The sequence below is a fragment of the Rhinoraja longicauda genome, chromosome 22 (assembly GCF_053455715.1).
Source record: "Rhinoraja longicauda isolate Sanriku21f chromosome 22, sRhiLon1.1, whole genome shotgun sequence".
In the NCBI taxonomy this organism is placed as follows: domain Eukaryota; kingdom Metazoa; phylum Chordata; class Chondrichthyes; order Rajiformes; family Arhynchobatidae; genus Rhinoraja; species Rhinoraja longicauda.
Window position 1 is genome coordinate 37801615 of NC_135974.1, and position 27250 is coordinate 37828864.

The 27250-nt window shown below is 51.8% G+C and overlaps 1 protein-coding gene across 7 annotated transcripts in view; it reads left to right on the forward strand.

Moving 5' to 3' along the window:
* Window positions 1–27250, forward strand: part of LOC144604582 (uncharacterized) — a 151425-nt gene that overhangs the window by 78821 nt on the left and 45354 nt on the right. For all 7 annotated transcript variants that reach the window (XM_078419186.1, XM_078419191.1, XM_078419192.1 and 4 more), the window contains exons 4-9: window positions 9515–9619; window positions 12992–13034; window positions 16060–16135; window positions 17685–17903; window positions 19373–19460; window positions 21500–21652. In XM_078419186.1, coding sequence (XP_078275312.1) covers window positions 9515–9619; window positions 12992–13034; window positions 16060–16135; window positions 17685–17903; window positions 19373–19460; window positions 21500–21652 — 684 coding nt within the window. The remainder of the gene's footprint in view (window positions 1–9514; window positions 9620–12991; window positions 13035–16059; window positions 16136–17684; window positions 17904–19372; window positions 19461–21499; window positions 21653–27250) is intronic.

A 27250-nucleotide genomic window follows, 5' to 3' on the forward strand; every position in this document is an offset into this window, starting at 1 on the left:
GGGTGATGGGGAGAAGGCAGGAGAATGGGGTTGAGAGGGAAAGATAAATCAGTCATGATTAAATGGCGGAATAGACTTGATGGGCCAAATTATGCTCCGAAAACATGGACTTGTGAATGTTGATGATCTAGTGTGGAATGGGGCAGGGAACGGCCACTGACCAAGGATGGAGTGGAGAGTTGGCTCGTGCAGGTTGGGCATTGGCCGACTGCCCAGGGTCAGACTTGGCATGGCTGTGGGGCCGGTGGTGGACATTGGATTGGTCAGTGGGCATGGACAGCGGATTGGTCAGTGCTCATGGACATTGGATTGGTCAGTGGGCATTGTGGACATTGGATTGGTCAGTGGGCATGGACATTGGATTGGTCAGTGGGCATTGTGGACAGCGGATTGGTCAGTGGGCATGGACATTGGATTGGTCAGTGGGCATTGTGGACAGCGGATTGGTCAGTGGGCATGGACATTGGATTGGTCAGTGGGCATGGACATTGGATTGGTCAGTGGGCTCTGTGGCCACTGGATTGGTCAGTGGGCTCTGTGGCCACTGGATTGGTCAGTGGGCATTGTGGACAGCGGATAGATCAGTGGGCATTGGGGGTGGGTGTGGGGCAGGGGGGAGGGTGTGGGGCAGGGGGGTGGGGCAGGGGAGGGTGTGGGGCAGGGGGGTGGGTGTGGGGCAGGGGAGGGGGTGGGGCAGGGGAGGGGGTGTGGGGCAGGGGGGTTTCGGTGAGGGGTGCCGTGACGTGGTCACTGCAGGGGGGTGGGTGAGGGGCAGTGTGGCCCCTCATCCTTGCACCCTCTCTGACAACATCTGCAGTCACATCTCCCATCACATCCAGCTGTGAAACACGTCTCCGCTGAAATACTTATAGCCCTTGGAGCTCCGTTGTGCGGCTCACAGCTCTCTTGTTGTTCTGTCGTATAGTTATGCAAAGTTTGTCGATTCAGTTTAACTGCACAACAGCATCTTGTCTCGCTGTGTAGCTTTCTCACTTTCTGGCTCCTATCTTAAAAATCCCTCAGCAACTCGCTGAGCTCGAAGCAGAATGTTTAGAGATTGTCAAAACAAATTCCATGCTTTGGCTCTTTGTACATTTGGACATCTCTGCTCGGGGAGTATATTTCATCTGTGTAGGAAGGAACTGCAGATGCTGGTTTACACCAAAGATAGCCACAAAGTGCTGGAGTAACTCAGCAGTCAGGCAGTATTTGTGGAGAGAAGGAATAGGCAATGTCCAGAATGACCATCAACCTTCCAGCCCCACTGTCAAGCCCAACACTGATCTTGGACAGTCCGACATTGCCCAATAGGAATTAGAAAATGCATAGGGCCCCTCCATCTCACCCCACCCCTCGCTTTCAGTCTGAAGAAGAGTCCTGACCCAAAACATCACCTATCCATGTTCTCCACAGATGCTGCCTGACCCGCTGAGTTGCCCCAACTACCCATTGCCCAGGATCTCTCTCGTGCTTCCATACATTCTCTCAAGGTGGAGGTAGTGTGAATGGGCAATCAATGGCCGGTATGGACTCGATGGGCCGAAGGGAAGAACGGATAGGATGATGTATATCTTTAATTCAGTTAGCAAGTAAGAAATGTCACTCTGACAATGGAGGAGGCCCAGGACAGAAAGGTCAGATTGGGAGTGGGAGGGAGAGTTGAAGTGCTGAGCCACCGGGAGATCAGGTTGGTTAAGACAGACTGAGCGGAGCAAAACGACCGCCGATCCTGTGCTTGGTCTCGCCGATATACAGGAGTCCACACCTGGAACAGCGGATATGGTAGATGAGGTTGGAGGAGGTACAGGTGAACCTCTGCCTCACCTGGAAAGATTATCGGGGTCCTTGGATGGAGTTGAGGGGGGAAGTAAAGGGACAGGTGTTGCATCTCCTGCGGTTGCAGGGGAAAGTACCTGGGGAGGGGGTGGTTTGGGTGGGAAGGGACGAGTTGACCAGAGAGTTGCGGAGGGAACGGTCTCTGCAGAAAGCAGAAAGGGGTGGAGATGGGAAGATATGGCCAGTAGTGGGGTCCCGTTGGAGGTGGCGATAATGTTGGAGGATTATGTGCTGTATCCGACGGCTGATGGGGTGGAAGGTGAGGACAAGGGGGATTCTGTCCTTGTTACGACTAGGGGAGGGGGAGCAGGAGTGGAGCTGCGGGATATTGAGGAGACCCTGTGCACCCCCACTCCCTAAAGCACGGAGAGAGAATGGCCGTCAGGAAGGACCACGTTTCCTCTCTCTGCCTTTCATCTCCACCCACAACCACATCGCTTTATCTTGGCAGCTTTTTTAAAAAACAATTTCTCGCTTTGTGAGGTCATTATTTGACATTTTCTGTGGTTTTGACTGATTAACGGGCAGTAATAGGCAGTTTCAGCCATTTTACTGTAGATTGTGCTTAAAAACTGTAGACCAAGCAAATTGTGTTAATTTGTTGGCTAGGGCGTTTGAGCTGCCCTACGATGTATGAAACATTAACTTCCAAATGATTTAGTCTGGTGAAGTTGCATATGTGCAGCTGCACTGAATGATTCATCCGTTAACCTTCTCACACAATTTATTATCTGCATGGATATTTTTAAACCCATTTTGCAGCCTCTGCTCACGTCTAAAGCAAAGTTTGGAAGAAGCTTTGTCCTTTCGCACTGCAGTTAGGTGCAGTGAAATATTGATTACCATTCAGGAAGTGAAATATAGATTGTTAACCTTTCCAATTACAACTGGCTGTGCTGAACTGGGTAATGCCACCAGTTCCATTACTTGAGCTACCTGAAGGAAAGTTCCAGAAGGACTCTCTCGAGTTGCTGTCCGGTATTTTTCACATTTAGCATCACTTTGAGCAATGTTGAGCACAGTTTGCCCTGGGTGTCGTGATCAGGAACAGTACAGTCCTGGTGCTAGTGGATGGTGTACTGATGGTTGGCATGGACTGGGAGGCCAAAGGGTCCATCTTCATGCTGTATCTCCAGACCAGGCAGTGAAAGCATCAAGTGGTGAACGCCATACTGTAAGTTGTTCTTTGCTGGTGTTCTGGGTCCGCTGTGACCTCCACGGTGAATGCCCATGGCAACGGTGACCCAGATGTTGGTGTCTGCACCAGTCAATGTGGCCCAGATGTTGATGACTGCACCGCTTAGCATGGACCCAGATGTTGATGGCTGCACGGCTCACTGTGACCCAGATGTTGATGGCTGCACGGCTCAATGTGGCCCAGATGTTGGACTGCATGGCTCAATGTGCCAGCCTGCCCCCTGTGCAGCATCTCCATTGCGCGGTGGGATCAGGAGCAGCTCGGGACATTGTCCAACATTGTCCAACGTCACCAGACCTGCAGCTTCAACAAAACGCTGCAAACGTTCAGAGTGGGCAGTTTCTCCCAGGATGGAAGGTCAAATACTAGCCCACAGAGCTTAGTGGGCAGAGGGGCAAAGATCAAAGGAGCTGTATAGATGGGGCAAGGTTTGTTTTACACAGAGGGTGGTGGGTGCCTGCAAGGTGTTGCCTGGACAGATACACGATAGTGGTGTTTAAGGGACTTCTGGATAGGAACATGGATATGCAGGGATATGGGTTATGTGCAGGTAGATAAGTGATTGCATCATGTCCAACACCATAATAGTGGGCCGAAGGGCCTGTTCTTGTGCTGCACTGCCCTATGGTGAAACCTCCACCCAGATAGACAAAATCAACGGAAGGATGTCAATGATGAGGAACTGATTGATTAATAACTGGTGGAGCGACCGGCAGAGATTAGCTGAAGACATTTAGCTGCAAGGAGTGAATCTCTGTTGGATCAGTGGCTCCCAGTTTACTGTCTGTGCCCTCTGTACCTAGAGCTGACCAGTGACAGTCTGAAGACTATTGGTCAGTCCGAAGAAGGGTCTCGAAACATCACCCATTCCTTCTCTCCACAGATGCTGCCTGACCCGCTGAGTTACTCCAGCACTCTGTGTCTATGCTGACTATTGACAACTCTCAGCAACAGAATGGTCCTTTCTTTGCCATCAGATTGCGTGCTGGGCAGGCTGCTCTGTGCGAGCTGTGTACAGAGCCTGTGTACAGAGCCTGTGTACAGAGCCTGTGTACAGAGCCTGTGTACAGAGCCTGTGTACAGAGCCTGTGTACAGAGCCTGCACATTGCAAGTGTTCCTGGTAATGTCGATGTGTAATTGGATTTCCACAGTTCCACCACCAACCTTTCTTCTCTTGAAGAAGTCGCCTGTCTGCAGGGTAATGTGGTTTCCTGCAGATTAATCGCAGTGCACTGACAGCTGATGTATATTTGGGGCAATGTAAGATTGTGTTAAGTTACATCCTTCCTGATCCTGGACAAATTTATCACAACTTTGAAGATAGTGCAGTGGGAAAGTTGAAGTGAACGTGAGATATTTAATGTACTTCTGCTATTTTCTACACATTCTATTTCAAGCTCCCAGAGAGTCTGGAATGACATTGTGGAGTTGTAGTGTGTGAATGTTTATACATTCCAGACCAATGTTCCTCTCTGTTATGTTATCATCATAGAATGTTTACACAGTCCATCATGTCCATCGCAGTTAGAAATGGCACAGAGTGCTGGAGTAACTCAGCGGGTCAGGCAGCATCTGTGGAGAACGTGGATAGGTGACGTTTCACAGAGTGCTGGAGAAACTCAGCGGGTCAGGCAGCATCTGTGGAGAATGGGTGTAAGGCTGATGGAAATCTGAATTGTTAGTTTAGTTACAGTGAGGAAACAGGCCCTTCGGCCCACTGAGTCCGCACCGACCAGCGATCCCCGCACACCAACACTAGCCTACACACACTAGGGACAATTTACATTTATACCAAGCCAATTAACCTACAAACCTGCACGTCTTTGGAGTGTGGGAGGAAACTGAAGATCTCGGAGAAAACTCACAGGGAGAAGGTACAATCTCCGTGCAGACAGCACCCGTAGTCGGGATGGAACCCGTGTCTCTGACGCTGTGAGGCAGCAGCTCTACCCGCTGTGCCACCATGCCGCCCACTGTAGACGGCTTTGTGTCAACGTGGGGAGAGGTCGGGGAGATGGCAGTGGCTTCACTCTGTGCCAGCTCGTGTGGCACTGGCGTGTCCATGAGGCACTGGCGTGTCCGTGTGGCACTGTCGTGTCCGTGTGGCACTGGCGTGTCCATGAGGCACTGGCGTGTCCGTGTGGCACTGGGTGTCCGTGTGGCACTGGCGTGTCCATGAGGCACTGGCGTGTCCGTGTGGCACTGGCGTGTCCGTGTGGCACTGGCGTGTCCGTGTGGCACTGGCGTGTCCGTGTGGCACTGGCGTGTCCGTGTGGCACTGGCGTGTCCGTGTGGCACTGGCGTGTCCGTGTGGCACTGGCGTGTCCTTGAGGCACTGGCGTGTCCATGTGGCACTAGCGCGGTGAGACACAGGAGACTGGACCTTGTCCCACTGCCCCCCACCACTGCCATCTCCCCCAGTCATGGCTCTGCTGTCGTTTAGTGGCTGAGATGGATTACAATAATTAATCAGAGGCTTCCATTCAGCCACCAGGAGCACGAACAGGAAGCAGAGGGACTTTGATCTCCCCTCTGTCGCTGTTCCCACGTTCATGCATTAATGTTGCAACTACCCTCAGGCCTCTCTGTAATCTTGCTCTTTATTCAAATCTTCTCGGATTTAATGAACATAATCAGAGTGAAAGATGGACTAGACAATGGCAGGGCTGGGATGGGCGTGGTGTGTGCTGGCTCCATCCACTACACCTACCCAGAGATGACACACATGGATTGGGACATTTCACATTTCTTTGTGCAGATTATATAGTTGTCGTTTGCTAATCGTTCTGCTCAAAGCTTCTCAAGAAGCTGTTTCAGTCTCATGGTAACATGTTGTAAAGTAACGTTGCCTGTGATGTCAGTAATACACTCAGCCCAATGAGGGAGACCACTTTGAATCTGCCCCTCTGGGTTGGTCCATGTCACTCAGTCCAACACATCCACAACTCAGGTCAATGAGACGCCATCACGATGGAATAGAGATGTGCAGAGACAGAGGGGGGAAGGGATGGGGGGGGGGGGGGGGATGAGAGAGGGGGAAGGGATGGGGGGGGGGATGAGAGAGGGGGAAGGGATGGGGGGGGGGGATGAGAGAGGGGGAAGGGATGAGAGAGGGGGGAAGGGATGGGGGGGGATGAGAGAGGGGGAAGGGATGAGAGAGGGGGGAAGGGATGGGGGGGGATGAGAGAGGGGGAAGGGATGAGAGAGGGGGGAAGGGATGGGGGGGGTTGAGAGAGGGGGAAGGGATGGGGGGGATGAGAGAGGGGGAAGGGATGGGGGGGGATGAGAGAGGGGGAAGGGATGGGGGGGATGAGAGAGGGGGAAGGGATGGGGGGGATGAGAGAGGGGGAAGGGATGAGAGAGGGGGGAAGGGATGAGAGAGAGAGGGGGAAGAGATGAGGGAGTGGTGACTCTTGTGTCCTGGGCCTCCTCCATTGGCAGAGTGCAGCCCAGCATAGATTGGAGGAATAGCACCTGGAGTTCCTTCCTTCACTTACTCAGTTATTGCCTTGAAATGTTTGTTTACAAAAATGTCGAATGCCTTGTTGTGGAATGTAACGCTGCGGTACAAAGCGACACACTTCAAAATCACACGCCTGTTTACATGAAATTGCAAAAGCTGCTGCAAATAAAGGTTATAAGTGAGGGGAAGAGTTTAAAAAAATAATCCAAACAAGATATCCCAGCTGATGGCAGCAGCTGACATGTTTTGTTTCGAATTATTACGAGGATGAATCGATGTAAACTAAAGTCGCAGCCCCGCCCCGTCCCGCCCCGCCCCGTCCCACCCCGCCCCGTCCCACCCCACCCAGCCCCGTCCCACCCCACCCAGCCCCGTCCCACCCCACCCCGTCCCGTTCCGCCCCGTCCCGTCCCACCCCGCCCCGTCCCACCCAGCCCCGTCCCGTCCTGTCCCACACCGTTCCGCCCCGCCCCGCCCCGTCCCACCCCGCCCCGCCCTGTCCCACCCCACCCCGCCCCGTCCCACCCCGCCCCGTCCCACCCAGCCCGTCCCACCCCGCCCCGTCCCGCCCCGCCCCGTCCCACCCCACCCCGCCCCGTCCCACCCAGCCCCGTCCCACCCCGCCCCGTCCTGTCCCGTCCCACACCGTTCCGCCCCACCCCGCCCCGTCCCACACCGCCCCGTCCCGTCCCAAGGCGGTGGGGTCGGTGAGTGGCCCCCTGTGTGAGGGGGAGCGACAGAGAGGGGGGGCTGATGGTTTATTTCTTTGTTCGTTCCTTTAAGCCACGTCCTGATATGTGAGTTTATTTTCTGTTGCTGCAGGCCAATTTAGCTGTCAGGTTGGAATGAATCAGTTTGTGGGCCATTGTGTTGCGATGCTTTGCACTGCTTATTTTTCAATGTTGTATAATTTAGCGGCTAGGCCGCACGCTGATGAAATCTCAGTGCAATCTGAGGGGATAATGAAGCACCGTGAAACACCGTGTGAAAGGGCTGCCGGAATTCCAACACAAATGTCAAGAAGGCAGCGAGAACCTTGAAATTGTCCAGTCGTGAAAACAATTAAATGCGTTGCCTCGAACGATGGGGAAATGGAGATGATGACACACGGTGAAATCACCACTTGCCCTTCATGAAGATCTGCCGTGGTGAAGATCAATAATCAATACTTGGTATCAATACTAGGGTGGTAAAGATCGGTAATCAATACTTGGTATCAATACTAGGGTGGTAAAGATCGGTAATCAATACTTGGTATCAATACTAGGGTGGTAAAGATCGGTAATCAATACGGTATCAATACCAGGGTGGTAAAGATCGGTAATCAACACTCGGGTGGTGAAGATCGATAATCAATATTTGGTATCGAAAAATAAATACAGGAGGAGGCCATTCGGCCCTTCGAGCTAGCACCGCCATTCAATATGATCATGGCTGATCATCCACAATCAGTACCCTGTTCCTGCTTTCTCCCCATACCCCTTGATTCCTTTAGCCCTAAGAGCTGTGTCTAACTCTCTCTTGAAAACATCCATTGAATTGGCCTCCACTGCCTTCTGTGGCAGAGAATTCCACAGATTCACAAAACTCTGGGTGAAGAAGTTTTTTCTCATCTCAGTCCTAAATGGCCGACCCTTATTTTTAAACTGTGGCCCCTGGTTCTGGACTCCCCTAACACGGGGAACATGTTTCCTGCATCTAGCCTGCCCAATCCTTTAAGAGTTTTATATGTTTCTATAAGATCCCCTCTCATCCTTCTAAACTCCAGTGAATACAAGCCCAGTCGACCCATTCTTTCATCATATGTCAGTCCCATCATGTGAGTAGAAGGCAGGAGAATGGGATTAGGAGGCAGAGATCAGGCATGATTGGATGGCAGAGTGGGCTCGATGGGCCGAATGCCCTAATTCTACTCCTGTAATTTGTAATTATCACAATAGATTTGTTCTTCTTTAACAACATTTATTTTGACGTATATTTAAAAGTGCAACTTTGATCAGAGCACTTGTCAGATGGGAGTCGTCGACCTTTCAGAAGCACGGGCACAGGGTCGGCAAATCAGATCTTTGTGTTTGCCTCATGTCATGGAGTTGGTGAGGAAGGTGGCAGCTGCCCAGTGACTGTCTATGCAGGCTGGAGACTGAGGCGCTGCCCAGTGATGGAGTTGTCGAGGAAGCTGGCAGTGCCCAGTGATGGAGTCTAGGGGGAAGCTGGCAGCTGCCCAGTGACTGTCCATGCGGGCTGGAGACTGGGGCAGCTGCCCAGTGATGGAGTTGTCGAGGAAGCTGGCAGTGCCCAGTGACTGTCCATGTGGGCTGGAGACTGGGGCAGCTGCCCAGTGATGGAGTTGTCGAGGAAGCTGGCAGTGCCCAGTGATGGAGTTGTCGAGGAAGCTGGCAGTGCCCAGTGACTGTCCATGCGGGCTGGAGACGGGCAGCTGCCCAGTGATGGAGTTGTCGAGGAAGCTGGCAGTGCCCAGTGATGGAGTCTAGGAGGAAGCTGGCAGTGCCCAGTGATGGAGTCTAGGGGGAAGCTGGCAGTGCCCAGTGACTGTCCGTGCGGGCTGGAGACTGGGGCAGCTGCCCAGTGATGGAGTTGTCAGGGAAGCTGGCAGTGCCCAGTGATGGAGTCTAGGAGGAAGCTGGCAGTGCCCAGTGATGGAGTTGTCGAGGAAGCTGGCAGTGCCCAGTGATGGAGTCTAGGGGGAAGCTGGCAGTGCCCAGTGACTGTCCATGCGGGCTGGAGACTGGGGCAGCTGCCCAGTGATGGAGTCTAGGAGGAAGCTGGCAGTGCCCAGTGACTGTCCGTGCAGGCTGGAGACTGGGGCAGCTTGGTGAGGTGCATCAGCAGGCAGTGCAGAGCCCGACGGAGTGGTCCGCACACCAACAGTAGCTGTGAGCCGTGTTAATCCAGTCGGGAACGTGAGCCTGGGCAATGGTTTGTATATTTAATGCAACACATATCTATCGTGCTCTGTACGTGTGTTTGGTAACTCTGCCTTTTCTCCACGTTGTAGAAGCGAGCCAAAGGCCAAACTCTCTTTGATCTGGTCTGTGAGCAGCTCAACCTGCTGGAGAAAGATTACTACGGCCTGACCTTCTGTGACTCCGACAGTCAGAAGGTGAGTCAAACCATCGCACTTGGTCAGTGAAACACTGCCAACCTTGCAGCACGTACACGCAGTGCAGTGGGTCCCAGGGCAGAGCGAGGGGCCCCAGGGCGGAGGGAAGGGCCCCAAGATGGAGGGGTGTGGTCCCAGGGCGGAGGGGGTGGTCCCAGGGCAGAGGGAGGGGTCCCAGGGCAGAGGGAGGGGCCCCAGGGCGGAGGGGGGTGGTCCCAGGGCAGAGCGAGGGGACCCAGGGCGGAGGGAGGGGCCCCAGGGCGGAGTGAGGGGCCCCAGGGCGGAGGGAAGGGCCCCAGGACGGAGGGGGGTGGTCCCAGGGTGGAGGGGGGTCCCAGGGCAGAGGGGGGGCTTGGCGGAGTGGGGGTTCCCAGGGCGGGTGGGGGGGGCAGGGTGGTTACACTTCCGTGTTGTATCTCTCAACTAAAATAAATCCACTAAAAGTTTAAATGTGGTGGTGGAGCAGGAGGAATGACAGGGGGGGGTGGGAGGAATGAAGGGGGGGGCGGGAGGAATGACGGGGGGGGGGGCGGGAGGAATGACGGGGGGGGGGGTGGGAGGAATGAAGGGGGGGGCGGGAGGAATGACGGGGGGGAGCGGGAGGAATGACGGGGGGGGCGGGAGGAATGACGGGGGGGGCGGGAGGAATGACGGGGGCGGGAGGAATGACAGGGGGGGAGCGGGAGGAATGACGGGGGGGAGCGGGAGGAATGACGGGGGGGGCGGGAGGAATGACGGGGGGGGGCAGGAGGAATGACGGGGGGGCGGGAGGAATGACAGGGGGGGAGCGGGAGGAATGACAGGGGGGGAGCGGGAGGAATGACAGGGGGGGGTGGGAGGAATGAAGGGGGGGCGGGAGGAATGACGGGGGGGAGCGGGAGGAATGACGGGGGGGGCGGGAGGAATGACGGGGGGGCGGGAGGAATGACGGGGGGGCGGGAGGAATGACGGGGGGGAGCGGGAGGAATGACAGGGGGGGGCGGGAGGAATGACAGGGGGGGAGCGGGAGGAATGACGGGGGGAGCGGGAGGAATGACAGGGGGGGGTGGGAGGAATGAAGGGGGGGGCGGGAGGAATGACAGGGGGGGTGGGAGGAATGACAGGGGGGGCGGGAGGATTGACAGGGTGGGAGGCGGCGAGAGTGGGTGGTGCAGAACCTGTTGGGGAGAGGAGGAGTAACTGTACAAGTCCGCCCGGCTGCCTGGGTTGTTGGAGCAGTGGCCCTGATATTTATGGATATCTGGGGGCCGCTGCAATGTAATGTCTGGTGACCCTGGCTTCAGATCCTGGATAATTGGCTGGTTTTACACATTCATGAACTGTCTGTACATTCTGCTGAAATGTCATTCAGATGATTTATTACATGACTGTAGGTGACTGAGTTTGACTGTAATAGTTATCATGGATATAAAATCCTAGCTCAAACAAGAAGCTATTCAGGTCGGGCAGAACCAGTGATTGTCTGACTTCAGACGTGTCCCCAGCGCCCGATACCTACAGGGTCCAAACGCGGAGATGGGCAGAAGATTCAACCATGAATCGGCCAGTAGGGAGGGCAAGAGGAGTGGGGAATGAGTAAAGAATGCTCCTGTTTGGGTTGGGGCTCCTGAACACACGCGGGCGGCAGACAAAGCCTTTGGTTGTGATTTTCAATGTTATTTTTGGATTATTATCAATGGACATTTTTAAGGCAGAGACAGATAGATTCTTGATTAGTATGGGTGGCAGAGGTTATGGGGAGAAGGCAGGAGAATGGGGTTAGGAGGGAGAGATAGATCAGCCATGATCATATTGAATGGCGGTGCTGGCTGGAAGGGCCGAATGGCCTACTTCTGCACCTAGTTTCTATGTTTCTAGAATCTATCTGTAATTGCTGTTGTGAAGCATCTGACCAAGCCAGGGCTCCTTAAAAGAACAAAATCACAATTGTGGGGATTTAGTGATTTGTGGGAATATTTTGTTCTTTCCATGAAGGTTATAACAAGTATTGCTTTTATAAATCTTTGTGTTGCTGTCTTTAAATGGCAAGAATGCACCACTGATGAACACGACTTGCAAGGAATGAACGCAGACAGTTTAACCATTGACGTTACACATTCAGCATTTAGCTGTCACCAACACACGCTACTGATTCCCAGTTAGCTGCACGGTGCCAGCACGGTGCCTGCTTAGTGCCTGCTTGGTGCCAGCTCGGTGCCAGCACGGTGCCTGCACGGTCGGTACCAGCGCGGTGCCAGAACGGTGCCAGCATGGTGCCAGCACGGTGCCAGCTCGGTCGGTACCAGCTCGGTGCCAGCACGGTGCCAGCTCAGTACCAGCTCGGTGCCAGCACGGTGCCAGCTCGGTGCCAGCACGGTGCCAGCACAGTGCCAGCTCGGTCGGTACCAGCTCGGTGCCAGCTCGGTGCCAGCACGGTGCCAGCTCGGCCGGTACCAGCTCGGTGCCAGCTCGGTACCAGCACGGTGCCAGCACGGTGCCAGCTCAGTGCCTGCCTCTTCATTTGTTGATGTTGTACCTCACAAGTAGTCCTGGACCCAACCACAGGTTTGCAATGTTATCACAGCAGTCAGAGTAGCGGTTTAGAGCTAATCACATTTGGGAGGGGTGGCAGGAGTGAAGCCATCACTTTTCTATTCATGTGACTGATGAAAGCTGAAATAAAATACAGTTTTAGTTGTAGAAACATAGAAAAAAAGGTGCAGGAGGAGGCCATTCAGCCCTTCGAGCCAGCGCCGCCATTCAATATGATCATGGCTGATCATCTAAAATCAGTACCGCGTTCCTGCTTTCTCCCCATATCCCTTGATTCCATTAGCCCTAAGAGATAAATCTAACTCTCTCTTGAAAACATCCAGTGAGTTGGCCTCCACTGCCTTCTGTGGCAGTGAATTCCACAGATTCACAACTCTCTGTGTGAAGAAGTTTTTCCTCATCTCAGTCCTAAATGGCCGACCCCTTATTCTTAAAGGTGTGTCATCAATACCATTATTCCCGGATAGACACAAAAAGCTGGAGTAACTCAGCGGGACAGGCAGCATCTCTGGAGAGAAGGAATGGGTGACGTTTCGGGTCGAGGCCCTTCTTCAGACGGTTCAAACCAGCATCTGCAGTTCCTTCCGACTCTAAAATAAACTGAGTCAGCACCGACTGCCACACTGATGTTTTATTCTAACTAACTATTTGCCAGTGAATTATGTATAGAATAATGCAAAACTCGGCATTATCAACGTAATGGTCAATAATCATGCTTTGTTATGGTCTTATAACTGTAGACATTGTTAACAATGTTTTACCACAGACTGGTGCCTCTTGTGAAAGTGGTTGTGTGGAAACGCGCTGCTTGTCTGATATTTCTTTCATTGTTGTTTTCAGAACTGGCTAGACCCGTCAAAAGATATAAAGAAACAAATTCGAAGTGAGTTTTTTTCACCACCTTCTCGCCAACAATCAAACATCCATTTACTGTGGGCGCACTGGAAAATCGTTTAACTGTTCCCCTCCGCCCGGTGTTCATGTGGTCTTGTGTACAGCGTGGTAACTGTTCACTATCAGCCCTGTGTTAATGTGGTCTTGTGTACAGCGTGGTAACTGTTCACTATCAGCCCTGTGTTAATGCTGGTCTTGTGTACAGCGTGGTAACTGTTCACTATCAGCCCTGTGTTAATGTGGTCTTGTGCACAGCGTGGTAACTGTTCACTATCAGCCCTGTGTTAATGCTGGTCTTGTGCACAGCGTGGTGTGTGACTGTTCACTATCGCAGCCAGCCCACTTTACATCACATCTCCATGCATGACTGCTCCCCTCAGTCCTATGTTGATGCTGCTGTTGTGGCCTGTGTTGATGCTGCTCTTGTGGCCTGTGTTGATGCTGGGCTTGTGGCCTGTGTTGATGCTGGGCTTGTGGCCTGTGTTGATGCTGGGCTTGTGGCCTGTGTTGATGCTGGGCTTGTGGCCTGTGTTGATGCTGGGCTTGTGGCCTGTGTTAATGCTGGGCTTGTGCACAGCCCGGTGTGTGACAGTTCACTATTGTAGCAACCCCACTTTACATCACGTCTCCTGCATGCTCGCTCGTCCATGGCAATGTCGCCCACAGTTACCAGGTAGATGCAGGCGATGTCCTTCACCAATTACTGCTGTCACCTTGCCTCTGACGATTTCCCCCTCTCTAGTCATCACGCTCTCATCTGAATGCATGTGTGCACTCCATTGTCATTTTCTTGTCAGATTTATACACCAGCCATTGGTGATCTGTAGCTCCCTATTCCTGCAGCAGTTCTAATATCGACCTCTCTTTGTGTAAAAATAAAAGAAAACTTTCCCTTCAAACCCCTTTTAAAATTCCTTCCTCCCACCTTAAACCAATGCTTGCTTTTGATTCATTTATGTATCCAATAATGCCCAGTCTTTGACTTTGTGCTTATACTCAATGTGGAATATGTCACTGTATTTCGACCATGCACAATACTGCAGCGTGGATGTAGGAGTGCTGCAGAGATTATTCTGCAGAGTGGATGTAGGTGTTGCAGAGATTATTCTGCAGAGTAGATGTAGGAGTGCTGCAGAGATTATTCTGCAGAGATTATGATGGAGATATCTTGCTTCAGAGTAGATGTGGGAGTGTTGCAGATTGTGTTTCAGAGTAGATGTGGGTGCTGGGGAGATTATGCTGCAGGATGTATTTGTGCAGAATAGAATCCAAACCAAGTTTGTTCCTAGAGTTCTAGAATCTCTATCTCTTTCTGCCACAGAGCAGCAAGACTACGTTATAAAGTCTTACAGCATGGAAACAGGCCCTTCGGCCCAACTTGTCCACACTGGCCAACTTGTCCCATTTGCACTAGTCATGTGAGCTTCTGCTTGTTGTCTATGGTCTTGCGCAGGTAGATCTGGGCAAACAGTGCAGGCCTACCCCACATCCACAGAAGGAATAATCCCACCCAGCCTGAACATTATCTGGGGTTTGCCTCTTAGAAAGTTTAAAATAGAAAATTCAATATTTTTACCATTATGGAAAACAACATAATGGGCTGAGTGAGGTATGTATCTGAGCAGCTAGCTAGGACCTAGCCTACTGATGGGTTGGGTTAGTGCATACTCTTGAAAATTTAATTAGCATTTCTTTTGGAAGTAAATGTATATTTTGAACCCATTGATTTTGTGCTTTTAAACTTTAATTTGTATTCATGATTTAATCATCTGTTAAATGTGGCCAGTCACCAGTTCCCATGTAATCCTGAATACAATTTAAATTGCTAAACCTGATTAAGGTGTACCTGTAATTGACTGCAGATTACTGGAATTCAATTTCCCAGTGCCTGATATCTTGGGGAAAAAGCCCTTGGATAAACCTTCTGTATCATGTTTAGTGACTTAATTGAAAAAAAACATCCTGTTGTAGGAGAAGTAGGGAAATAAAAGACGATGAATCAAATAAGAAAATCAAACGTTGAAGTATAATCACTAACTGGTTCAGGTTATTTCTGTAATATCATATCATATCATATCATATCATATATATACAGCCGGAAACAGGCCTTTTCGGCCCTCCAAGTCCGTGCCGCCCAGCGATCCCCGTACATTAACACTATCCTACACCCACTAGGGACAATTTTTTTTACATTTACCCAGCCAATTAACCTACATACATAATAGATCCAAGAGATTAGCCCTGTCCATTGGAGGTGAAACAGGCTTTGCCTCTGCAGTGTTTATTGCTAATCAGTGCATGGTCTCCAGTCTGGGAAGTGGTCTTTCCCAATGCTGTTGATGCCACACCTCATCTACCGATGATGTTTTCCTCTTAGCCCCATCGGACATTCCACAGGTTTCCCACAGACAGGTGGAATGAGCTGTTTGAGGCAGGGACTATCCCAACGGTTAAAAGACATTTGGGCAGCTACATGAATATGGGCCAAAAACGGGCAGGTGGGACTTGTGTAGTTGGGGCATCTTGGTCGGCATGGGAAAGTTGGGCCGAAGGGCCTGTTTCCGTACTATATGTCTAAGAAGTTAAATTAACCACTTCCATTGTATATGAAAAATATCCTTCCTATCCTTGCATGATTTACAGTGGTACTTACCTTGAGGTAGAGTTGTAATGGGTTGTACTTGCCTTGAGGTAGAGTTGTAATGGGTTGTACTTGCCTTGAGGTAGAGTTGTAATGGGTTGTACTTACCTTGAGGTAGAGTTGTAATGGGTTGTACTTACCTTGAGGTAGAGTTGTAATGGGTTGTACTTACCTTGAGGTAGAGTTGTAATGATCTCCTAGCTCTCTGCCTTGTGGACAACAACACGTTAGGTTGTGTACAATTGGGGTTAAAGGCTGTGTCATGGGCTGCATTCAGAAGCAGGCTCTGGCTTTCTGTGCATGGTCGATACAGGCAGTGAGCACAACTTGGATTCTCCACAGCTCACCTCGTTACCCTTCCCTTATTCTGCAGATGGTCCCTGGCATCTTGCATTCACAGTGAAGTTCTACCCGCCAGACCCAACAGAACTCACTGAAGATATCACAAGGTAAGAACCACCATGGTTTGACAGATCATAAAGGCATTTGCTGACTGTCCTCATTGATGGGTTCATGTACAGGTAGCAAAGGCAGCATTGTCTGTCCACACATACCCTTGGGAAGGTGACACATACCCTTGGGAAGGTGACACCGAGCTGTGTTCCGGAACCGTTGGCTGGTGGTTTTCACAGCCGGTTGATTTAACGGAGTGGTTCTCTGGTCACTTGACAGGGCCATGCAGAAGCACACAGTCACTGTGGCCTGTGACACAATGCTGTGGTTTCGCTGCTGTTGATGGAGTTGCACATTGGATTTATTGAAATTAAATTCTCCAACTTCCAGGGAAGACCAGGGCAATAGAATTGTCCATCAGAGAATCAGACCCTTTGGCCCATCATGTCCATACTGACCATCACTTATCCATCTACACTAATCCTGGTGACTTGCACTAGGTGTGTAATCATCTCAGCCTTGGCAATCCATTTGTTGACTGGTTAGCACACAACAAAAGCTTTTCACTGTACCTCGGTACACGTGACAATAAACTACATTAATACCTTTCACAACAGCAACATCGCAAAGGCACTTGGACAGCGGGCAAGTGCATGATGGGAAAGGTTGAGAGGGATGTGGGCCAACGTGGGCAGAAGCTTAGATGGGGTATCTTGGTTGGCATGACAAGATGGGCCGAAAGGACTGTTTCTGTGCTGTATGACTATAGATAGCACAGAAAGACAGGCTGGAGTAACTCAGTGGGTCAGGCAGCATCTGTGGAGAACATGGATAGGTGACGTTTCACAGAGTGCTGGAGTAACTCAGTGGGTCAGGCAGCATCTGTGGAGAGAAGGAACAAGTGATGTTTTGGATTGGAACCTTTCTTCAGACTGAAAGTGGAAAGGGGGAGGGGTGGGACTGGAGGTAGGAAAAGGCCAGAACAAATCAGGCTCGCAACTGATGACCAAAGAAGGATGTTGGGCTGGGCTGGGCCGGGCCGGGTAGGGTTGGGTTGGGCCGGGTAGGGCTGGGCCGGGCCGGGTAGGGTTGGGTTGGGCCGGGTAGGGCTGGGCCGGGCCGGGTAGGGTTGGGTTGGGCCGGGTAGGGCTGGGCTGGGCTGGGTTGGGTTAGGCTTAGCTGGGCTGAGCTGGGTTGGGTTAGGCTCAGCTGGGCTGAGCTGGGTTGGGTTAGGCTGGGCTGGGCTGGGGCTAGGTTGGGCTGGGCTGGGTTAGGCTGGGCTGAGATGGGTTGGGGACTGGGCTGGGCTGGGTTAGGCTGGGCCGGGCTAGGTTAGGCTGGGCTGGGCTGGGGCTACGTTGGGCTGGGCTGGGCTGGGGCTAGGTTGGGCTAGGCTGGGTTGGGTTGGGTTGGGTTGGGTTGGGGACTGGGCTGGGCTGGGCTGGGCTGGGCTGGGTTAGGCTGGGCCGGGCTAGGTTAGGCTGGGCTGGGCTGGGTTAGGCTGGGCTGGGCTGGGCTGCTGGGTGCCAGTGTGCTGGCTCTGTGGGCAGGATGGCAGAGTTTGATGTGTGCCCACTCACCACTGATTGCTCTGTTCCGGTCCAGGTATTACCTGTGCCTGCAGCTGAGGGACGATATCATCTCCGGCCGCCTGCCCTGCTCCTTTGTCACGCACGCCCTGCTGGGCTCGTACACGGTGCAGGCAGAGCTGGGTGACTACGACCCAGAGGAGCACGGCCCTGACTACGTGACGGAGATACGCTTTGCACCAAACCAGACCAAGGAGCTGGAGGAGCGGGTGGTGGAGCTGCACAAGTCCTACAGGTAAAGTCCTTCAGCATTGCTAGAATGTTCTACACTGCTGCAGGTACATGCACCATCAACATTGCTAGAATGTTCTACACTGCTGCAGGTAAAAGCACCACCAGCATTGCTAGAATGTTCTATACTGCTGTTATATTGTTTAAGCTTCGCCCACTCTGTGGTCTCCCCTCTGCCCAGTCAACAACAGTAGTGTCCGAGCCCAAGTGTTGACGTGGATCATTGACGTGTCCAAAGACGGGTCTCGACCCAAAACGTCACCTATTCCTTCTCTCCACAGATGCTGCCTGACCCGCTGAGTTACTCCAGCACTCTGTGAAACGTCACCTATCCATGTTCTCCACAGATGCTGCCTGACCCGCTGAGTTACTCCAGCACTCCGTGTCTGCCTTCGTTCATTCTCAGTTGGTGGGCAGGCAATTGCAAGGTTGATCCCACTCCCATGGCCACCTGTAAATGCACCGTCCCAATCTAGGCTAAGACTGCGTGAGGATTTGTGCAAAATTAAGCCGTGCCTTAACTTGACTGATCTGTATTTACGAAGCTCAGAACAGGAAGGGGGGGATAAGTCGCAGCGTACAGAGTTCTGGCGGGGAAGGGTTTAGTTTTGGCTGGAGAGGTTTTAGTTTTAGCTTTTAGTTTTAGAGATGCAGATTGGAAACAGGCCCTTTGGCCCACCCAGTCCGTGCTGACCATTGTTTACCCGTTCACATTAGTTCCATCTTATCACATGTTCCCACTACCACCACAGAGGGCAATTAACCTACAGACGCCCATCTTTGGCATGTGGGGAGAAACCAGGGCACCCGGAGAAAACCCATGTGGTCACAGGGAGAGCATGCAAACTCCACACAGACAGCACCCGGGGACTGGATGGAGCCCGGGTCTCTGGCGCTGTGAGGCAGCAGCTCTACCCGCTGCACCACTGTGCCGACTCTGTCTGGGTATCGGGGGTCAGTCCCTACACACCCAGATGTGCAGTGTCCTCACACAGCTGGAGCAGAGAGGGCAGGTTCTCACACAGCTGGAGCAGAGAGGGCAGGTTCTCTCGCACAGATGTGAGTTTTACCAGAAATGATCGTGGTGAGAGGGGTGTGCATTGAGGGGGAGGATCAGCCCCGATGGATAGAATGGTGGGCAGTACCTGATGGGCTGAATGGCCCACTCCTCTCAGCAACACTCCAATGACATCAAGTCCCCCTTCACCTGAAAGTTGGGATCAGTTTCAAAGTGCCTTCAGCCATTGCAATTTTATCCTTGAAACTAAACGCATAAGAACTAAATCCTATTATTCGGAAACAGTGAACATGATTATTCTCGTAATGTGGGACTTACCGAAACACAATGAAAGATGTGACCAGGAGGTTATCAGTTGAAGGCTGACAAACTTGTTTCAATGTCGGGGTCTGATTTCCGAGCCATTGTGTTGGAACAGAGACAATAAATGTTTGTGCATTGTGACGTTTCTGTAGGGGGGTGACACCAGGAGAAGCAGAGATGAACTTTTTGGAAAATGCTAAGAAGCTCTCGATGTATGGGGTGGACTTGCACCATGCCAAGGTAACTAGCATCACCATCCTTGCACCATGCCAAGGTAACTAGCACCATGCCAAGGTAACCCTCATCTCCAACCTTGCACCATGTCAAGGTAACCAGCACCATGCCAAGGTAACCCTCATCTCCAACCTTGCACCATGTCAAGGTAACCAGCACCATGCCAAGGTAACCAGCATCTACAACATTGCACCATGCCAAAGTCACGAGCATCCCCATCACCTGTATCTCCAACCTTGCACCATGACAAGGTAACCCTCATCTCCAACCTTGCACCACGCCAAGGTAACCTGCATCCACAACCTTGTTGCTCTCTACAACGCTCTATACGGCACCAGCTGCCTGCTACTTTTGATTCAGGTGCACACAGGAATCACAGATCAACTCTCATGTACTTACTTATGAGAAGCTTCTTCGTTCTCTGATTCCACAAGACACCTTTTGAAGAAATGTGGCTATCTATTAATATCTGATATCAATGGTCCTCCCTCAATACCCATGATGCTTTAGGAGTTAGCTCTGCTCCCCCACTGCCCCTTGGCCAGACACGTCCCCCACTGCCCCTTGGCTGAACACGTCCCCCACTGCCCCTTGGCCAGACTTGTCCCCCACTGCCCCTTGGCCAGACACGTCCCCCACTGCCCCTTGGCTGAACACGTCCCCCACTGCCCGTTGGCCAGACTTGTCCCCCACTGCCCCTTGGCCAGACATGTCCCCCCACTGCCCCTTGGCCAGACACGTCCCCCACTGCCCCTTGGCCAGACATGTCCCCCACTGCCCCTTGGCCAGACACGTCCCCCACTGCCCCTTGGCCAGACGTGTCCCCCACTGCCCCTTGGCCAGACACGTCCCCCACTGCCCCTTGGCCAGACGTGTCCCCCACTGCCCCTTGGCCAGACGTGTCCCCCACTGCCCCTTGGCCAGACATGTCCCCCACTGCCCCTTGGCCAGACATGTCCCCCACTGCCCGTTGCCCAGACATGTCCCCCACTGCCCGTTGCCCAGACATGTCCCCCACTGCCCCTTGGCCAGACATGTCCCCCACTGCCCCTTGGCCAGACGTGTCCCCCACTGCCCCTTGGCCAGACGTGTCCCCCACTGCCCGTTGGCCAGACTTGTCCCCCACTGCCTGTTGCCCAGACATGTCCCCCACTGCCCGTTGCCCAGACATGTCCCCCACTGCCCGTTGCCCAGACATGTCCCCCACTGCCCGTTGCCCAGACTTGTCCCCCACTGCCCCTTGCCCAGACGTGTCTGTTTCTCCCCTTTGTCTAATTCCCTTTGCAAGAGAGTTATGAATGTTTTGTTGTCACGTGTTCCAGACAGAACAACGACATTCTTACTTGCAGCACCACAACTTTGGAAAATAGTGCTGAAATTTAAACAAATTCTATCAATGTTTCCCAAACATGGATGTGTTTTCCCAGTAATTCCTCGCTGTGCTCCCATGGCCCACAACAACGTGCGATCATACAAAATTACACATTTATGCGTTTTTAAAGTTTCAATTTTAGCTTAGATGGGGTGTGTTGGTCAGCATGGAGGTGTTGGGCCGAAGGGCCTGTTTCCGTGCTGTACCACTCTATGACCCGTGAGGCAGTGGTTTGATTCAAGCCCGGGGAAATAAATCCAGAGGCCTCACACCGAAGGGTCTGTGGAACTATCCCACGCCTCCTCGTGTGTGGACAGCCGGCACGTGTGAACATTGAGTGAGCGTTGTGAGTGGTGTAAGATCACCATTGCCAGTGGTGTAAGATCACCATTGTCCGTAGTGGAAGTTCACCATGGTCCGTAGGGTACGATCACTAACCTGCCTTCTGTGTGCTTGGTGGTGCCAGGACTCGGAGGGCATTGATATGCTAGGTGTAAGTTCACCATGGTCCATGGGGTAAGATCACCATTGTGAGTGGTGTAAGTTCACCATGGTTAGTGGTGTAAGTTCACCATGGTCAGTGGTGTAAGATCACCATGGTCAGTGGTGTAAGATCACCATGGTCTGTGGAGTAAGATCACTAACCTGCCTTCTCTGTGCTTGGTGGTGCCAGGACTCGGAGGGCATTGATATCATGCTTGGCGTTTGTGCGAATGGCCTTCTCATCTACCGGGACCGACTCAGAATAAACCGCTTTGCCTGGCCCAAGATCCTTAAGATTTCGTACAAAAGGAGCAACTTCTACATTAAAATCAGACCTGGTGAGGTAAGTGGATTGTACATGTACTACGCTTCTACTGGTATAAATGCCTGGAGCCCCCCACCACCAAACAGCGAGCGGCTGCTTCCACTGACTCCAGTGTATCCATCCCCCCCCCCCCCCCCCACTCATATTCTGTCACGGACCGAATCTCAATCGTACACCTTCCACAAGTGTAAACCTCAAACCTCCCACTTCCTCAAACACCTTTCACAACAGCAACATCACAAAGGCACTTGGACAGTGGACAAGTGCATGATGGGAAAGGTTGAGAGGGATGTGGGCCAGCGCGGGCAGAAGCTTAGATGAGGTATCTTGGTCGGCATGACAAGATGGGCCGAAAGGGCTGTGTGACTCTATAGATAGCACAGAAAGACAGTGCTGGAGTAACTCAGCGGGTCAGGCAGCATCTTTGGAGAACATGGATAGGTGATGGTTTGGGTCAGGACCCTTCATCAGACTGGTTCCCGTTCCTTGGTAAATCAGCATCCATGGGTCCTTGTTTCTACTCTGGCTAACCTGTCAGGAAGCACTCTGGCAGTGAGTTGTGTGTCCATATCTCACCCCTGGTGAGGAAGGCCCATGAACAAGAGGTAACAGAAGCATGATTGAGGTTTGTGAAGCACTCGGGCTGAGGTTGTGGTACAGATGGACAATTGGTGGCAGGCAGCACCAGGGAGTCCATGGAGACACAGCCCATTGTAGTGTTGAGCTTGTAGTGGTGATGCAGCGTCTCACGGTGCAGGGAATAAGCTTGATGTTCATCGTAAATGAATCGTACCTTTGCAAAGGACAAGGGTGTAGTCATCTGGGGAAACGGTGTCTTTAGCTTGTAAGTCAGCAGTGTAACTGGTGTGGGCGATGGGCCGAAGGGCCTGCTTCCACACTGTGACCCCATGGGCGTGTCATTATGACTCAACCACCAAGAGCAGGAGATGGTTCCCTTCCTTAGCCCAGGGGCACGGCAGAAAACTGTTGTAATCGTTGCACTCAACACGCCCAAGAACTGAACCCAGACCGACCGACAAACACCAGAACGCCAATCTGCAGTTCAGTTCGTTATTAAATGTACATCCAAGAAAGAATATCAGTGCATAGTTTGAGAAATTATAGTGTGATCCATAGGTTGAAAATCATTGCCAAACGTCAAGATCATTTATTTTAAAGAAATAATTTTTCCAGAAAGCATTTCGGTTAATGCAACCAGTTAATGCCATTGGCAGTTTACACAGTTGTGGGCAGATGGCAGAATGTAGAACAGACGTGTACGGATATATTCCAGCCAACCTGTGCATTTCCCCAGGTGGCCAATTCAGTGGCCTGGACAGGTGAGACACCTGCAGTTCCCCCTACACAGGTGGGAGACACCTGCAGCCTCCCCTACACAGGTGGGAGACACCTGCAGCCTCCCCTACACAGATGGGAGACACCTGCAGTCTCCCCCTATACAGGTGAGCTTCACCTGCAGTCCCCCCCCCACATAGGTGAGCTTCACCTGCAGTTCCCCCCCCACACAGGTGAGCTTCACCTGCAGTCCCCCCTACACAGGTGAGCTTCACCTGCAGTCCCCCCCCACACAGGTGAGCTTCACCTGCAGTCCCCCCTACACAGGTGAGCTTCACCTGCAGTTCCTCCTACACAGGTGAGCTTCACCTGCAATTCCCCCCCACACAGGTGAGCTTCACCTGCAGTTCCCCTCACACAGGTGAGCTTCACCTGCAGTTCCCCCCACACAGGTGAGAGACAGTCACTGCAAAGGGTGTATTCATTATTCTCCCCAACGTACTTTTCAGTGATTGGTTTGGCAAAATGGATTTGACAAACCTGTTTGTGGAACTGCATTCTGTGGATTGAAGGATGACCGCAGAGTGCCTGCTGTTACAAAGTGCAGTTGTATAAATCCTCTGATTTTGTTAACGACTGCGTACAATGCTGGCACTGACAGTGATGCCTCTCCACACTGTTGGTCGATGCCTTGGCTACATGTTCCTACAGCTGCATTACTGAGTGACTGAGCCTCTGCTTCCTCGTCCGTGGGTCTCGGGCTGCCTCATGCACTGGTGGCTGCCTCATGCACTGGTGGCTGCCTCATGCACTGGTGGCTGCCTCATGCACTGGTGGCTGCCTCATGCACTGGTGGCTGCCTCATGCACTGGTGGCTGCCTCATGCACTGGTGGCTGCCTCATGCACTGGTGGCTGCCTCATGCAATGGTGGCTGCCTCATGCACTGGTGGCTGCCTCATGCAATGGTGGCTGCCTCATGCAATGGTGGCTGCCTCATGCACTGGTGGCTGCCTCATGCACTGGTGGCTGCCTCATGCAATGGTGGCTGCCTCATGCAATGGTGGCTGCCTCAGTGGGTGTCAGTGGAGGTGTCGAAGCCTTTAATCACAATGACCCCAGTTAGCTTCACACAGACCTGCTGATTGTAGTAATTGACCAATAATGGACCAAAAGACGTTTAACAATTGGCCAGTTCATTGGCTATATTTAAGAGGGAGTTGGATGTGGCCCTTGTGGCTAAAGGGATCAGGGGGTATGGAGAGAAGGCAGGTACGGGATACTGAGTTGGATGATCAGCCATGATCATATTGAATGGTGGTGCAGGCTCGAAGGGCCGAATGGCCTACTCCTGCACCTATTTTCTATGTTTCTATGTAAAGGTCATGTGTTACAGTTTTATGGACCAGCATGCTAAGGTTCCAGTTGCACACAGGTACAACAATGTTCCTGACCTCAACAGCGTGAAGCTGCCTTGCAGAATCACTCAGCGTTTGGTGCCACCACCAAATGATGAGTTCCGTCTTGTTCATGGGGATAGAAGACTGCTGAACGTAATAGGCTGTGTGCACTGGTTCAGGGTTCTGTGTCCGCCTGTACAACATTCTCCAGCTCTCACTGTCAGAAGCAACAGAAGGCTGTACAACAATGGCTGTGACCTGCTGCACTGTGACGAGATACTGTTTACATGTTGTAAATGTAAACATTGTCCCTAGTGGGTGTAGGATAGTGTTAGTGTGCGGGGATCGCTGGTCGGCACGGACCCAGTGGGCCGAAGGGCCTGTTTCTGCGCTGTATCTCTAAACTAATCTAAAGAACTCGGTGTGAAACCTCACCAGATGTGTGGACAGGAATGGGCTGCAAGGCGAGGAGTTTGTAAGGACAGCAACATTTAGACGAGATCTATCACTGCAGCAATGTAAAATCACCTGGGCTTGTAACATCAGCATGGAGAATCAGTTTGGTTCAGTCAGGAATATTTAATTGTTATATGTACTGACGATGGAACAGCAGTTCATGTTTGCTGCAGCTGAGCTAACAGAATTGCATGGTTAATATGTAATAATCAAAAATACAATAAATTAATAACCATAATACTAGGTGACCATAATAGTGCAGCCAAAGACACGGTCCTCAGAAGATCACACTCGCTGAGGTCAGTGTTGTGCGGTGTTCAAGACCCTGATGGTTGCTGGGAAGAAGCTGTTCTTGAACCTGGAGGTCACGGTTTTCAGGCTCCTGTACCTTCTCCCCCATGGTAGCAGCGAGATGAGAGTGTGGGTCAGTGAGAGTGTGGGTCAGTGAGAGTGTGGGTCAGTGAGAGTGTGGGTCAGTGAGAGTGTGGGTCAGTGAGAGTGTGGGTCAGTGAGAGTGTGGGTCAGTGAGAGTGTGGGTCAGTGAGAGTGTGGCCAGGGTGGTGTGGGTCAGTGAGAGTGTGGGTCAGGGTGGTGTGGGTCAGTGAGAGTGTGGGTCAGTGAGAGTGTGGGTCAGGGTGGTGTGGGTCAGGGTGGTGTGGGTCAGGGTGGTGTGGGTCAGTGCGAGTGTGGCCAGGGTGGTGTGGGCCAGGGTGGTGTGGGTCAGTGAGAGTGTGGCCAGGGTGGTGTGGGTCAGGGTGGTGTGGGTCAGTGAGAGTGTGGTCAGGGTGGTGTGGGTCAGTGAGAGTGTGGCCAGGGTGGTGTGGGTCAGGGTGGTGTGGGTCAGTGAGAGTGTGGCCAGGCAGTGTGTGATGGACCGGGCAGTGTCCACCACTCTCTGTAATCTCCTTTGTTCCTGGGCGTTGAGTTACTGAACCAGGCCGTGATGCAACCAGTCAGTGGACTCTACTACACACTGGTAAAGATGGGCAATTCAAAGCTAAGATGTCACTGGTGGGTTTAGTCTGTTCCAGACTAACGAGGTCATAGCTATACATTGAGAAATAACAGTGGGCATAAGAAACAGACCAGGGTAATGGTGGGTGATTTGAACCTTAAAGCAATTTGGCAAAGTTCACCTTGGATTCATTCAGGATGTATTGGGAAATATGGAACCACCGGGAGTTGGGCATTTACAACCTGGTGGCATAAAATAAAACAGGATTAATTCATGATTTTATCGGGACGAATCCTTGTGGACGAGTGTAATTGGATCTGATGTTCCAGGTACGATAGAGAAACATCTTAAACTAGTCATCTTAAACTTAAATGAAGCCACTTACAAACCAATGAAGATCGCTGGCTAAAGCAGATGAGAAATATTGATGAAACAGTAAGATGTTAGATAGAAACATAGAAAAATAGGTGCAGGAGGAGGCCATTCGGCCCTTCGAGCCAGCACCGCCATTCAATATGATCATGACTGATCATCTAAAATCAGTACTTTCCCCCCATATCCCTAGATTCCGTATGACTGACTATATGACAAATATTAAAATAAAAATAGAGGAAGAAAATACATTTATGGAAGGAAAGCAACAAGATAAAAACCCAGTAAGAATGGCTTTAAATTTTACATTTAAGAAAAAGTGAAAATAAACATGACAGACTTTTAACGTGTTGAACCTGTCGTAATTCCAAAGACTAAAAACATCCCAGGAAGAGGCAGAAATAGAAACATAGAAACATAGAAAATAGGTGCAGGAGTAGGCCATTCAGCCCTTCGAGCCTGCACCGCCATTCAATATGATCATGGCTGATCATCCAGCTCAGTAGCCTGTACCTGCCTTCTCTCCATACCCCCTGATCCCTTTAGCAAAAAGGGCCACATCTAACTCCCTCTTAAATATAGCCAATGAACTGGCCTCAACTACCTTCTGTGGCAGAGAATTCCACAGACTCACCACTCTCTGTGTGAAGAAATGTTTTCTCATCTCGGTCCTAAAAGACTTCCCCCTTATCCTTAAGCTGTGACCCCTGGTTCTGGACTCCCCCAACATCGGAACAATCTTCCCGCATCTAGCCTCTCCAACCCCTTAAGAATTTTATATGTTTCTATAAGATCCCCCCTCAGTCTTCTAAATTCCAGCGAGTACAAGCCCAGTCTATCCAGTCTTTCCTCATATGTAAGTCCCGCCATCCCAGGGATCAATCTGGTGAACCTTCTCTGTACTCCCTCTAAGGCAAGAACGTCTTTCCTCAGGTTAGGAGACCAAAACTGCACACAATACTCCAGGTGCGGTCTCACCAAGGCCCTGTACAACTGCAGCAGAACCTCCCTGCTCCTAAACTCAAATCCTCTTGCTATGAATGCCAGCATACCATTCGCTTTCTTCACTGCCTGCCGCACCTGCATGCTTGCTTTCAATGACTGGTGCACCATGACACCCAGGTCACGTTGCATCTCCC